We start from the raw sequence: 15,126 nt of genomic DNA on the forward strand, positions 1-15,126 counted from the left end.
AACCTGTGAAATCTAAATGATGCCCATAGTCCAGCCTGTCTGAGCGACAGGGTGGCAATGACCTCCCATCGTTGGTCCACTTTCTTGTTATTACTGCACAGCAAAATAATCAAACACGACAAAAGAACGGACATTCTTAAAAAAGGGAAAAAAATAACAACTTCAACTCTAGCACTTTATGTTTTTTTGCCTGGAATATTTAGTTTGATTATGCCACAAAGTGCTTAAGTCATCTGTATTCTGACTATACATGCTTCTATCAAATAAAGCATTTTCATTATTTTCTAATAACAATTTAAAAAACATGGTGTTCGTACACATGTTGATTAAGCGTTGTAGCACCTTGGAAGATATTTGGCCAAAATTAAACATGATATCAAGTGGAGAGGTAAAGTGATGCCAACTCATAAGTCCTTCTTCAGGGTGTTTGATCAGAGTGTAGTGTGAAACTGTGTCCCTTTGGTCAACAGCAACAGTAAACCTACAGTTTATGGAGGTTACATTGTAGAGACCTCATCTGACAGATGGACTGTGGGCCTGCTATCACTTGGAAATGGCTTGCTCCTCCATTCCAGCCTGTGTCATTAGGTCAACCACATTTTTCTCTAGGTCATCAATGCGGGTTCCCATCTCAGTTAGTGTGAAAGTGAAGGAAAAGCAACAACACAATACAACCTAATTTCCATTTTGTCCTCATAACTAAATGATTTATATGAATTATTTTCAGCTGTGTGTATTGTATTGTATTCAAGGATAACATCCCTGGTAAAGTCTAGACTCGCTTAGCAAGTGAACTGTAAACATTTAAATGAAACGGTCAAAGGAGTCACCCAACCGAGGTGCAAGAACTTGCGTGACCTCTGCCATGTCAAACCATGAAACAGTTTTTACAGTCCAGCAATCAGGGAGGAGGTGTGCTTTACCTGCAAACCAAATAAAACTTTTATTTGAGGTCATTTCTCTCATGAGTCATCAAGTCTTTAAACAAGCTGCATGCTTTATATCTTACTGTCGAGAAATCTTTGAGGGAAATGTGGGTTAAATGACCTCAATAGATCTTTTTACAGCTGTTAAGAGCTGTCCTGTCAGAGGCATGTGGTCTAAATGGTGTGACCACCATTCAATGTCTCATGAGTTCTGACATTGGAGAGGTAAGATCCCCAGCAAACAATACACAAAAGACTCATTCTCATAAGATGTTCCAACTTACAACAAACAAACTGAGATCAATCCACAAAGAAATTGTCAGACTTTTGTAACCCACTTGGGGGGGAAAAAAAAAAAAAAATCAGCTGACTAGTACGGATGTGATTCTGACTTTCCTGCTGGTCACAATTCTACTGTGTTTCCTTTTAAAGTTTTTTTACATTTAAACTTTCAAGCTTGGCTGAGTTGAATACATTTATTCTCGCACCAGAAAGTTAAAAGAATTTCCACCACGTCTTCTAAATGGATTCACATGTTTTTGTTGTGTGACATCCATAATAAAGCTCACTGTCCTGCAGATGGATGGATGTACAGCAATATTTAACAACATCATTTGTGCTACAGTAACAAGTCAAAATGTCTGCTGTAAGGGAGCCTGTCACGAATGAGTCTCGACCTTTAAATGTCCACAAGTGCATTTTTCTTTATTCACTATTTACTTCAAGTACTCTGAGCTCCATTTTGGACACCTGGATAATGTCAACAACACAATAAATTGGATTAGGAAACCTCATTTAAAAAAGGTCAACACAATCAACACATCATAATTAAGACACTACAACAAGTAGAGACATTAATTAATTAAAGATACAGTAGTTTGCATCACGAATAAGTTGTAAATTCAACTGAAGCATGGAAAGTCCAGAGTCAGCGGACCAAGTTTGTCTAAAACATCGATGACTTTTGACAGTCTAAGCGACACAACCACTTGAGACACATTTCTCATATGTTGAGATAAAACCCACAGATCATGTACTTCCGTGTGTAAGTGTCGGTTTTTAAAAAGGATATTTTTAGACTCCAGCTGTTCAGACATTTCCTGGAACCTCCCTTGAAGTCTCTGCATTGTTTCCTCCATCTGGGGGGGAGAAACACGTCAGGAAAGTGCAGCTGTTTTTTTTAGTAACACAACCGGCACACGGTCCGCAAACTCACCGCCTGGGTCATTTCTTTAGCCGCTTTGGAGTCAGTCTGTGACATCGTGACTTTCACCAGCAGGCACACAGCCAGATTTGGTTCGGTTATTAAATGTGTGCACTGTTCCCCTCCAGCCACCCCAGCTGTGACTCCATAACTTTGCCGTAAGTTGAGTCGAGCGCCTAAAAACAACACGACTTCCGCTTGTAGCGCTCACCGTTTCAAATTAAAAGTGGCTTGACGAAAGCGTTGCTGCCCGGCTTTGCTTTTATAATAATAATTATTATTATTATTTTCAATATATTTTATTTTGGGTGATTATTCATAATATGTATTCATTTATTTCGTGTAATTCATGTATAATGCCTTAATTAATACATCTAAATAAAAGGTGTCAAAAGTGGAGGTAAGAATCATTCAAGAGTTTCAGATTCCAGATTGTGTTTGGTATTATATTTACACAAGCGTGTTTTAAAAGACAATGATTGTGATTTAGATCAATTGAATACAGTTTTTGATTAAAGATCTATTTTTCTCACGTCTCTTGTACACTTAGGTAATTGTGAATCTAATTTGAGTTTCTCACGACATTCCATCAAGACAATAACTTGATGTGATTGCGTTTATCTGTTTAAATTAATCTCTGCAGCACTCCTGTACAGTTTGGACTAATTGCGCCTTTATCATGAAGGTAGCTTTTGCGACATTTCCGCTTTCATATTCGCGTACTTTATCCAGCCTGTCTGTGAAATCCGTTGTGATTTTCAATGCTTATGAAAGAACATTTTTGTTAACTCTTTGTGAACTGGTGTGGCAAGTCAGGCAGATAACTGTGTGCTCTGTGTATTAAGTAATTCCATGTGCCGTCACTGAAGCGTTCGTTTTTATATAAGAGATTATCCTGGATCATAGTGACGGATGACATCTGAAATGTTGTCTGCCATGAGTTATATAACTTTCATTAAGCCTTTACAATCTTTATAATCTGGAATTTGGGTCAGTTAAAATCTGCAGAAAAAATAAAATAAAATAACAAATAATAATCATCATCAATAATAAAGAAATATACGTAAAGAACTGTGTATAAAATGAGCAAAAATACACACATGCAGATTAAAATAAACTGGGTCATATGAAATATTTAGGAAGCTATAGCGCTAAAGGGCGGAGAAGAGGGAACTCGAGATGTGTCACTATCTGGTAAGCATGCTGGGCCCCTCCACAAATGGATTTTTCACATATATTTATTGTTAACTAATAGATAGATAAACAAATGGATGCAAATGAAAGTTAATAAACCTGAATTGTGTCCATCTGTGGGGTCATCTGTGACACCAGACTGTGAAGGTACAATGGCAAACTGTGTATCAAGCAGAGAAAGAAAAAATAAATACAAGTTCAGGAACATTGCAGATGCAGGCATAAGACTTACAGTGACCATATTAAAAGTTTTAACAGGCACGTTCCGTACCAGTGGCTTCAGACCGGAGTCAGAGAGCATCTGATTATTTAAGGGTATGTGCAGGCATTTGCAGTTAGCATTAGAGTGAATGGGGGAAGTAAAAGACATATTTGCATTATCAACAGTGTCACACACAAAAAGTGGTGGGGGAACTATGGAAACACTTTTGAGGGATTAAGAATCTGTCACAACATCTTGAGTACATTCTTATATAGAAGGGAAGTATCTGATTTTATAAGAGGAATATACAGAGGGAAAAAAATGGAAAGGGTTTGACCTTAGTAGGCAACCCCATAGGAGAAGATTTTGAAAAATCTTTTCTGATATCAGAAATTACATAGAACAAAGAAGCCATTCATCCATTAAAAAAAAATCGGTTCTTTCATTCGTTTAATACGTGTATATTTCTTGAAGTTATCAAACGGTACATCTTCTAAATTAAAAAGTCAGAGTCGGTGTTGTCTAGAATATAACACCGATACGATGTATGATTCCAGGACAAGCGTGGCATTGTCTTCGAGTACAGCTCACAATGAATAGCAGAAGAAGAAGACGAAAAAAGAGGAGCTTTGTTTGATTGTGTGACGTTTCAGGAAGTGCGGTCCGGCTACAACACAAGACAAAAATCCTCTGAATGTGGGCCAGCCAGAGAGCAAACGGGTGTAATTCAGGGACGCCGGACAAATATATACATTGTGGTTCTCATTTTAAGGGCTTTCCGCCCAGTTTCAGGGAAGCCGGGAGTTCTTCCGCAGGAGTTAAGTGGAGCCTGTCAACAACGCTAGCTAGCTTTACCAGAAGTGTTGACTTCGATCAACAGCCGGTGCTGGAGGCTGACCGCCGGTGTTGCTCTGTGGGTTCAGCATCTTAAAACATCCTCGTTGTTCTCATCCGCTACCGCAACCTCCTCTGACTTCTCAGCGTTTGCGATGGCGTGGCAGTAGCTGCTGCTCTGCCTCTATGACCCTCGAAAGGATCGCGCAAGACAATCACGGATGCTACTTTTATCACGGTCTCAAACTAAGCGCGAGGAGCCCAGAGCAGGAGAAACGCCCCGTGTTGGCCTCCGCGGAGCCCGTGACAGCCAGCTGACACCGCTTCGTCACTTCTCCCCCGGGTGTTTGGACTGGTGAGCAGCCACCGATCATGGAAGATGAGCTGTTTAACCAGATTGTGTCCGTGTTCAACAGCCTGGTGTCGTGGGTCGCTGCTGGGGCCATGATGTTCGGCGGGGTAGTGCCCTACATCCCCCAGTACAGGGACATCCGTCGGACCCAGAATGCAGAGGGGTTCTCCACCTACGTGTGCCTGGTCCTCCTGGTAGCCAACATCCTGCGAATACTGTTCAGGTGACGAACTGCTCTCTTTATGTCCGCTCCGTTCAGAGATCCGCTTGTTGAATGCACTGCTGTGTGTTCAAGAAAGCATATGCTCTGCTGAACAAGACTTAAAGTGGTTTTATTAGTCATTGTCTGAAATATGGTATATAATTATTCACATAGAGCAGTGTGCCATCATATGTGGTTCTTATTACGGCCTCTAACCTACCAAAGTAAGGAAAAGATGACTTTAATTTGACTTGCAGTGTGAATGCCCAATTAGAGTGGTTGATATGGTTTAATTTAAGTTTTAGTGCGCCAGTTGGATCCGACTTAATGTCTTGTGACTGAGTTTTAACTAAGTTGGGATGGGGTCCTTAAAAACCTTACTCAAGTGTGAATTATCTGATAACAAATTACAGTCTTTTGCTGCTGTTTGGTTAGTTGTTTCTTTAATTGAACTGCTTGGGCAACTTGTGGGTGAAACACTGTGGGAGCTCATGTGGCAACAAAATGATATTTGCAATTACTTCTGAAGTTATAACAAAAGATGTTGGAGCTGATTGCTGCTAGTTTTGTTAGGTCTACATCACTGTAGAAAACTGGAATAACAAGCAAATGTAGGTGTCAAAGCTTGTTACAAGTTCATATGTATTCTTTTTCTTTTCCGTTTCCAGATTTGGCCGTTACTTTGAGACACTGCTGCTGTGGCAGAGCATCATCATGATCGCCACCATGCTCGTCATGCTGAACCTGTGCACGAGTGTCCGCATGGCCACCGAACTGAGCACCAAGAGACGCTCCTTTATAGGTCAGAAATCCTTTGCAGGGCCTCACTTACATCAACACTGTGTGACTGAATGGGTTAGTGTGTATCAAGTATAAGAATGAATATGTGTGGGAGCATATGAGCAACATAGAGAAAACGTGTGATCAAGATATGAATGTGTCTAAATTGTCTGAGAGCAAGTGAACTTGAATGTGTGTAGGCAGGTGGAAGAGTGATTTCTTAAAGACCTGCAAGAGTTGAATGAATAAATGTGTGAATGAATGACCTCGAGAGTATGTGAGCTCGGTGTTTACAGGTTACCTTACCTCTCCCTATTGTTACACAGTCTGACTCCTTAAATCAGGTGTGTTGGCGTAATCCACATTCAACAACTACTTGATATAGTGCTATAGCTATAAATCAGAAAGGAACATTTTTGCCTCATATCTATATTGATAGTTGTTAATTGAGTAGATTGTTAAAAGAAACAACCCCCCTACTAAAACTAAGGTTTGAATTGCCCTTCATTTTTTTATGCCATTTACAATTTTTAAGTAAGTGAAGGTGATGACTCATTTGATGGACTAAGGTTAATATTAATAGCAGTGCTACAAATGAGATATTAAAAATGGCTTCAAATCTGTCTGATATAAATAACCCAAAATATCCACAGTTCAAAGCTCAGTTGTTCAGAAGTTATTCAGTAACTGGGATGCTGACACACCTAACGCTATTCGTTACATTTTCATCCGTATGTACACAAATGGACAAGGAACTGCCTTCAGTTGTTTTAAGAGTCACACGTTCAAATGCTGCACCGCATACTATGATCAGAGCTGGCATTTCCCATCTGCACATACTGTACAATCCAGGGCCGGATGTTAGCAGTGCTCCCTGTCCTGTTTCCTGCAGCTGCCTGAAGACTACAGTGGGCAGGACACGAAGTAGAAAAGATGATTTCTGCCTGAAGACTCTGAAATCAAACTGAATGAGTACAAATGAACAAAATAACAGTTTTCACCCCACAGAGATGATAACTTACATCATCAGGTCATTAGCCATGTCAGCACCCGTTGTCATTTAGGACACAAATGCAGGATTAAAAGATTTGTTCTCCAGTGTAGCAGATGGTTGAATGATGTAATATGCAGCTGCTGTCCTTTCTATACACATGCGACAGTTTCGACTGTTTTAACAGCTCACATGATGGAGCACATGAATCTCACTGAAAATGTTCAACTTAAAAAAAATCTCAAATTTGAACTAACACACGATCAAATATGTTTTCAGAACTAGACCTTAATGCAATATTGACGTTCTAAGAAAAATTGGAAAAAAATGGCCACAGCTGATTAGCTTAGGCTGAAAACCAGAGGTAACAGAATCCACCCACCAGTCCTTCTGAAGATGTTATACATACAGTTGGTACGGAAAGTATTCAGACCCCCTTAATTTTTTCACTCTTTGTTACATTGCAGCCATTTGCTAAAATCATTTGTTGTTTTTTTTTTCCTCATTAATGTACACACAGCACCCCATATTGACAGAAATGAAGACATTTTGGCTAACTCATTAAAGAACAAAAACAGAAATATCACATGGCCATAAGTATTCAGAGTCTTTGATGTAATACTTGTATATCTAATTCAGGTGCTGTCCATTTCTTCTGATCACTTTCATTGCAGTCCAGGTGTGTTTAATCAAATTTCTTGGACTTGATTAGGAAAGGCACACACATGTCTATATAACACCTTACAGCTCACAGTGCGTGTCAGAGCAAATGAGAATCATAAGGTTGAAGGAACTGCCTGAAGAGCTCAGAGACAGAATATGGCCAAGGTTACAAAGTAATTTCCGCTGCACTTAAGGCTCCTAAGAGCACAGTGTCCCCTATAATCCTTAAATTGAAGACATTTAGGACAACCGGAACTCTTCCTAGAGCTGGCCATCCCACCAAACTGAGCAATCGGGGGAGAAGGGCCTTGGTGAGAGAGGTAAAGAGGAACCCAAAGATCACTGTGGCCGAGCTTCAGTGGTGCAGTGGGGAGATGGGAGAAAGTTCTACAAAGTCAACCATCACTGCATCCCTCCACCACTCAGGGCTTTATGGCAGAGTGGCCCAACAGAAGTCTCTCTTTGGAACAACTCTGTGACTGTTCTTGAATAGCCCAGCCAGAACCCTGACTTAAACAGAACTGGAGAGGATCTGCACGGAGGAATGGCATGGGATCCCCCAATCCAGGTGTGAGAAACTTGTTGCATCAAGAAGACTGATGGCTGTATTAACTCAAAAGGATCTTTAATAAATTAGCAAAAATGTCTAAATGCTGTGTGTACATTAATGAGGGGAAACAAATTCACTTAAATGATTTCAGCAAATGGCAAACAAAGAGTGAACAATTTATAGGCGTCTGAATACTATAATCTCAAATTCTGCAGTTATGTGCAGGACAATTTTGCTGAGTCACTGTGATATTGCCCTGCTACCAATGTTACTTCTCCCACTACCATACAGGGCAGAGGAAACTGGAAAAAAACCGAAATACTCTATTTATTTACTTATTTCATGCGTCCTTGTTCCGTTGCAGCTCAGTGTTTTTCTCTCCTGTGCTTTGTTTCACCTCCACACATATGGAGCAGAGGAGAAACAGGTTGACAGCCCATTATCTTAGTGCAATAAAAGCTTCAAGAAATGGTATAAATCCCTTTAAAAGCCAAAAAGGAACAGGTATCAAACCCAAGTGTCTGAATGTCAGACTGAAAATATTATATATTTTTCTTTGAAACACTCGCTGGTGACAGTGGATGAAAGGGAAGGAGCAGCCAATCAAAGCGAAACACTGCCCAGCAGGACTTGGCAAGTGTATTTCCCAGCCATTGACAGCTTTGGCTTCAAATATGGTTTTGATGATATTCAATCATCATTAAATGAGCAAAATAATGTGTTGAAGCTTGAAAAAAAAAAAAAAAAAAAAAACTGCAGCATATCTGCTTCATCAGGACTTTTGTGGGTGAAGTTTGATTGACAGTGGCCAAGGGGGGTTTATAAAGTGTTGGATCATAACAGAGGATATCTCGGAGCACTTTTCACATAAAGCAGGCCCAGACTGTCCTCTTTACATTAACACTGATAATAGACCAAACAATGCCTCCATAGAGAAGGGACATTACCAATGGTTCATGGTGGCCAATTGTCTGCCTAGAATATCACTGACAAAAAACAGAAATCATGTGAAATAACCAAAACTGTTCTGAGAATACAGTGTTCATGTTGTCCCAAGTCACTTTTGCTCAGAAGCAGATAGCAAGAACACATTTTAGAGTGCCAAAGATGCCAAGTATGCTTTCAAAAATGTTGCTACTTTGCTGCCCTTTTGTACCAAAAACACCATAATACGTGATCAGAGATTCAGGCCACCAGTAGTTTTAGCAATGTCTTCACCAATTATTCATAATGACTTCTGTGCAAATGTCACTGATTATTACAAAGTCATGCTCGCATTCAGTAACCTGACTGATCAGGGGTCAGCTCTGGCTTTGCTGAAAAAATGAAGAAAACCAAGCTCTTTTTTTCTTTCCCCTCTCTTCCTTTTTTTTTTTTTTTTTTTTTCTTCTTCTTTTTTATTTTATTGTCTGTAGCAACAGACAGTAAGGACGAAGAGGTCAGAATCCCTAAGAGGCACTTTCTAGGTATGTACAGAACTTAACATATCCTCCATGAACCATCAGTTGTAGTTCACCTGCTTGTCCCTCTCCATCTCTGTACCTCATGCATGACAACACGGTGGGGCTGTCCCTGCAGCCCTACTGACTTATGATGAATAACAACTATTACACCACATTGGAGTCCATGATACATGCATATTCATGTGTTCACATTCACTGTCCAGCTGTTGCCATTACTGCTGTGATGCTTTCAATGCATGTTACCCTATGCACCCTCAACACACATGATTGGTACAATTTCACTGAAAAACTTGTTTGGCTGTCATCTTGCATGTTTTATTTCTGCTTAAACGAAGCTGTATTGCAAACTCTCTCATCCAGTCTAGTCATTAATGATCGTGACTTACAATCATTAACCTATTGATACATCACGTCGGTGTCCGTGTTACATTTATATTCATGTTGTGTTCCAATTTTTACATCCCTTGCTTACATTGTGTATTGGTAACGTTTCTTGCTAAACTTTATATTTTTGCGGTTTGAGATGCAAGAGTTGTTTGAAATAAGCTATAAGACCAAATGTGCTATTGTGTGTGTTCAGTGACCTTTAAACTTATGCACGCCTATCTCACCTGCCTGAAACATGAATGTAAAGCCTCTTTTCTTGAGCCTGATTTTTGTTGATAACTGTTTATCCATGTTGTCTACTGACTGACCACATTTAATACTTCTTTTACAACTGATGTATCAAGAGTACTATGTACTGGGGTGTGCCAGGACACTGCAAGTATATCAGTCTTTGTCTGGGAATCTGAGTTGTAAAAAGTAGATCATCAATGCTGCCTGTGCAATCTCTTTCAGAATCTTTAAAAACACATCAGTGTTGCCCCAACTACTGTGATATAGACCCGAGGGGCTTCAGTTTGAGTCTGTTTCTCATAGGCACTCACTAGAAAACAAAATGTGTCAAAATTAGTCCATTTAAAGAAAAAGTGTGCCACAGCAGACTGGGTAAACCATGACTTAATTTAAAAAAAAAAAAATGCATTTATTTGGAGTTAAACACCGCAGTCATCCTTTCCTATAGTAGGAGCTTTCTATTTAACTGCCCACTCACAGAGGCAGATTAAAAAATGATGAATCACATTGGACAGAAAGCCACTGTTTTCCTCACTATGGGTTCCTGCTGTCAATGTCACTCTGCCAGTGTCCAGTCAGTGTTGTTTCCATCTGCTGCTTTTCACAGCGAGCGTTTTGTACTTGTGACAGTCAGAAAACCACAGATTCTGTTACAAATACCATCACAAATAATTGTGGTTCTCTTCTGTAAGTGTCCAACACAGCTAAATGCAATTCAGTGAGCGTTATGTTTTTGCTTGTTACATCTGTGGTTTTCCTGCTGTGATGCAACAAGATATCTGTGAATGGGGACTTGTGATGTAGCTCACAATAAACTTTGATTCGATGGATAAACCCGCTCAAAATGTCTGCAACCTCACAGTTGGACAACACACAGAGCCTAACTACTGTTATCCAAAAACTTCACATCAAACTCTTTAGCTGTGCCCCACTTTATACCCTCATACCAATTGCTTTGCGTTGAGGCAAGTTTCCATTATACATGACATTATTTGTTAGCTGAAACATAAGGGATATGTATCATTAGGGGTGTTACTGACCCAACAATACTATGCATATGAATTAAAACACTGTCCATTACTGGAAAACGATTTTGCTAAAGTCTGAAGATTGGTTTGGGAGAATAAATGTATCATATCCAAGTTTGTTTAAAACCAAAAAAATATAACGATTTGCTATATCAAAATCAAAAGATCTGCAAATAGTGCACATTACATACAGTTAGTATGAATTAAGGAATTGGGACACAGCATTCTTAGTAAAGAGAAGGCAGTTGTTCCTGGTAAGAACACTAGAGGGCAGTAGGAAACAACATTTGCATGATATGAAAAGGCTAATCGTACTCTGGGTCTGGTGCGTTACATGAGAAATGCACCTCCTGGTGCAGGTTAATGCAGTTTGTTAGTGGAGAGTTATTTTGTAGTCTTTTATTAAATGTCATCAGTCATTTTAAGATGAGCAGGAGCAGAAAAAGCATCAACACTGTGGGTTCTCTGTCTGTTTCTGGCATCAGGGTGTTTGTCTCCTCTTCAGTGCCCTGGTGTGGTGCTACCAGCATGGTTTGCTCACACATGGCTTGCTCATGGCTTGCCATGCCTGGCTCACTTACTGCCAACAGCTGGCTCTTGTGCGAATGGTCATCGACCAGTGAGCTCTGCCAAGCGTCAATAGAACTGATGCAAAGCCCTGTTTTCGGACCGTAGCTTTGCTGGTCCTTGCTTGCTCATTAATCTGCTAGGGGTAAGCAATGGGAGGGAGCGGGGGGGTTTCTGAGCCGTTGTAGTTAGCTTCATGGTATGTAAGTCAGATATCTGGGAAAGAAAAAGGAAACTAATGTGGCCTCAGTGTGCAGTAACATTGAGCATCAAACTGGTGTCAGTGTGCAACTGTCAGAATGACCAGCTTCACATTGTGGCTTTCAGCAATGAGTCACCATAGTGTTGTGTTCTCAGGAGGACACATTTCTCTGATTGTTCAGATTGTTCCCTTTATGTTTGTGGAGCCTTAATCATAGCAGATATGTTTTCTCTCATAGCAGCACAGAATCATTATCCCACCAGCTACTTCCATCAAACAGCTGGACATATAAACCCAGACAGAGAAACACAATGCTGTTTATCTTTAATGCACTTCACAGATTGCCGAAATAAGCTTGTATTATAATAGATTTAACCAGCTGTGGGCATTTCACATGGAGACACTGTTCTCATAATTTGGTGGCTGCAATGACATCCTGTAACTGAAGGGGGTGCATAGGTTGGAGGAGCAGTGCTGTAATAAGCCTATACCACAATAATTGACACATCTGTGCTGCACAGTAGTTCTTTTGTTGTAGCATGTGTAGTTTGAGTTCTCAGACAGGGGATAAATCCTGGTGTAATAGCAGCTCAAAGTGATTTATATGGAAGAGTGCCTGCTGCAATCCTCTAAGGAGATTAAAAGATCAGATCATTTGGCTGCGTCTGAATTTGGTGATGGTAAAATGCCGGTGATCGCTCAATTGAAGGTAAAAGAGTTTGAAGGAGAAAGGGAAGATGAAATGTTTCTAGAAAACGTTTCGCTGAGACTGCGGGGGAAACTTTCACTTTGTGTAATTTAGGCTTGGGCACACATTAGTTTATTTAGTTCTATTAGTTTAGAGGCAACCATAATTTGATTTTTCAAAATGTGCATCCACATAAATGAATTTATGTCAGCAGGCAAACCATCAAACAAGAGTTTCTTTTATAATTGAATGAACCTCTGAGGGTTTAGACTCCAGTGTAACTTGACATGACCACAAATTGAAACTTTTTTTTTTTTTTTTTTCCCCGCTGGCTCACTAAATAGTAAAAATGCTATCCGTTTAATGGCCATGACAAACCAGCAAGAAATGCAGAAAATCTGCAAATATCTCAATTATGTCACAGTGCTTGAATGTATGGTGCTGTTTGTTAAAACTGTGACAGTAACACAGTTGTGCAAGGAACACTGTTAATGTGGCTGCTATTGAATGTTATATAACACTGTTCCTATAGTGGCAAGTTTATATACATCAATCTACTATAGCGGCCCACATGATTAAATGTTCGACTGACTTCATGAGTAGTTCATTATTTTGAGGATTCAGTCAAACATCTAGCAAAGTAATATCACGATGAGTGTGACATGAAGGAGCGTGGGCGAATGTACAGAAGTCTTTCATTTATATTACTTGTGCTGAGCAATGAAACAAAGCCACACTGGAAACATCAAGAAAAGTGCTGACAGAGGTCAAGCTAAGCAAATTCTGTGAGTTGTGAAAACACAACAATGCCAGCTTTCATGTCCAGCAGCACGGTTGTAGATGTCCTAGTCTAATGGGCTTTGTAATGTTCCTCTGCAATCACATAAAGAACCTGTCAGAAGAGTGATTGATGAATGAAAGGATGTTTTGCTGCCTTTTTATCCTTATTAGAAAACAATTTTTAGGTAGGAGAAATAATTACTCGATAGTTACTCAAAAGAGTCGGCGTTGCAAAGCCATCTATACAACTGAAATGTCTATGTAATAACTTTATTTTATTGTTTCTTTTGTGTGATATATGCATTTGGGCTGAATGGATGTTCATGAATTTAAAAGATGTACATGAATGTAGTACATCCTGACCTGGAGGCTGCTTCTTGGCATGACCACACTCATGGACTCGTTCCATTGGCAATATAAGAAATATCCTTTATTTGTACTGTCTTGTATTGCCTCATTAGTCATTCTGGCCCAATAGAGCATCTGTTCCAGCAGCTTTATTGGGTATGGCATCTTGGAATAAACCGCTTTGTCCTGTAGGTGCAGTCATCCCATCCCAGAGGACAGGTAGAGGCCTAATTTATAGCCTTAGTCTAATTTATAAAAGGGACGGGGGAGTGGTAGTGCAACAACTTAGCAGTTCTTGGCTTGGCAGTGAAAACCTAATAACTTTTTTTTACAAAGCTACATGTCCAAATTTCAGAAAATGAAGCTTGTTAATATCAGAGGTTCAGATTCCTGGGCTGTTGTATCCATCTTTCATAGTTCCTGTATTTCCGACGACTGCCTATAACTGACACCAAGCTGTTATTTCGGCTCCTCCTGCATACTTTTCTGATGTCTGATGTTTACTTTTCTGAGCATTCGGTAAACAATCATTTGAATCTTCCTACACATATACCAAAACTCTGTGGGATTTGAAACTGAGCTGCATTGCCACCGCAGGGAGTTTATTGTAGGCAGCTCTAGTATGTTCCCACACAGGGCCACCACTGCTGCCACACAGTGCAGGGATTAAAGAGGAAGAGGAGAATGCTGCGGGGTATATAAGTGGCTCAGCAAGAGATGCTGTATGGTAGGCTATGGCTGAGACACAGTGCTGTGTTAGATACCCCTTCGTGGTCAAGGTGAAGTCAAGCGCCAACTGCTCAGCTCAAAAAAAAAAAGTTGTTTTTTTGTTTGTTTGTTTTGTTTTTTTGGTTTGGGTTGTATTTTTAGAGAGAAAAAAATTACCCACTCTGAATTGGAGGTAGATATGTCCTGCACATACAAGATTAAGAGATGACAGTTCAGCACTGGCATGATGAAATGTAATCTTTCCATTTTTGTTGAAGGCAAAGGTGTTTTAAGGAAATGTGTCCTGTCCTTTACCAACAAATTCACCTTCAAAGTAAGATGCATTCATTGTGACCATATAAAGAAAAAAAAAAGATCTTTCCTCAAGCCCTAAATGCCTTTGCAGCCCTGGAAGCTGCAAGGAACAAGTCCACAAAACCACCTAAGCCACATGTCAAAAGGTTTCAGATGGTCAAATAAAATGTACTGTAAGAAAGTTTGAAGTTACAGTGAAAATTGTGTCTAGGGGACAGTTGCTTATGGAGATCAAGAAGCTTGGGATGGATTTGATCACTTTGGACAGTTTACACTGTACCACCATTCATGCATGTAACGCTGTAGTATTTTTACGAAGTTGCTCATACAAATACAGTGCACAATAAATTTCGAATGCTGTATTAATATGACAACATATAAATTCAAAGTTATGGCTCATTATTTGTTTAAGTAAGCCACTATTGTATGGATTATATTTAAAAAGCTAATAATTTAACACAATTAAAAGGAACCAATGGAAATATTAAGTAATTTCTTTGTATTTGCTAAT

At 39.7% G+C, this 15,126-nt stretch overlaps 1 protein-coding gene across 2 annotated transcripts in view; it reads left to right on the forward strand.

Annotated features, from left to right (window-relative positions):
• Positions 1–4,189: 4,189 nt before the first annotated feature.
• slc66a2 (solute carrier family 66 member 2) overlaps positions 4,190–15,126 on the forward strand; it is a 29,910-nt gene continuing 18,973 nt past the window's right edge. The window contains exons 1-3 of one of the 2 annotated variants that reach the window (XM_029513789.1): positions 4,190–4,935; positions 5,583–5,716; positions 9,314–9,364. In XM_029513789.1, coding sequence (XP_029369649.1) covers positions 4,733–4,935; positions 5,583–5,716; positions 9,314–9,364 — 388 coding nt within the window. In that variant the 5' untranslated portion in view covers positions 4,190–4,732. The remainder of the gene's footprint in view (positions 4,936–5,582; positions 5,717–9,313; positions 9,365–15,126) is intronic. The other variant, XM_029513790.1, reaches the window with a different exon arrangement.

The sequence above is a fragment of the Echeneis naucrates genome, chromosome 11 (assembly GCF_900963305.1).
Source record: "Echeneis naucrates chromosome 11, fEcheNa1.1, whole genome shotgun sequence".
Lineage (NCBI taxonomy): Eukaryota > Metazoa > Chordata > Actinopteri > Carangiformes > Echeneidae > Echeneis > Echeneis naucrates.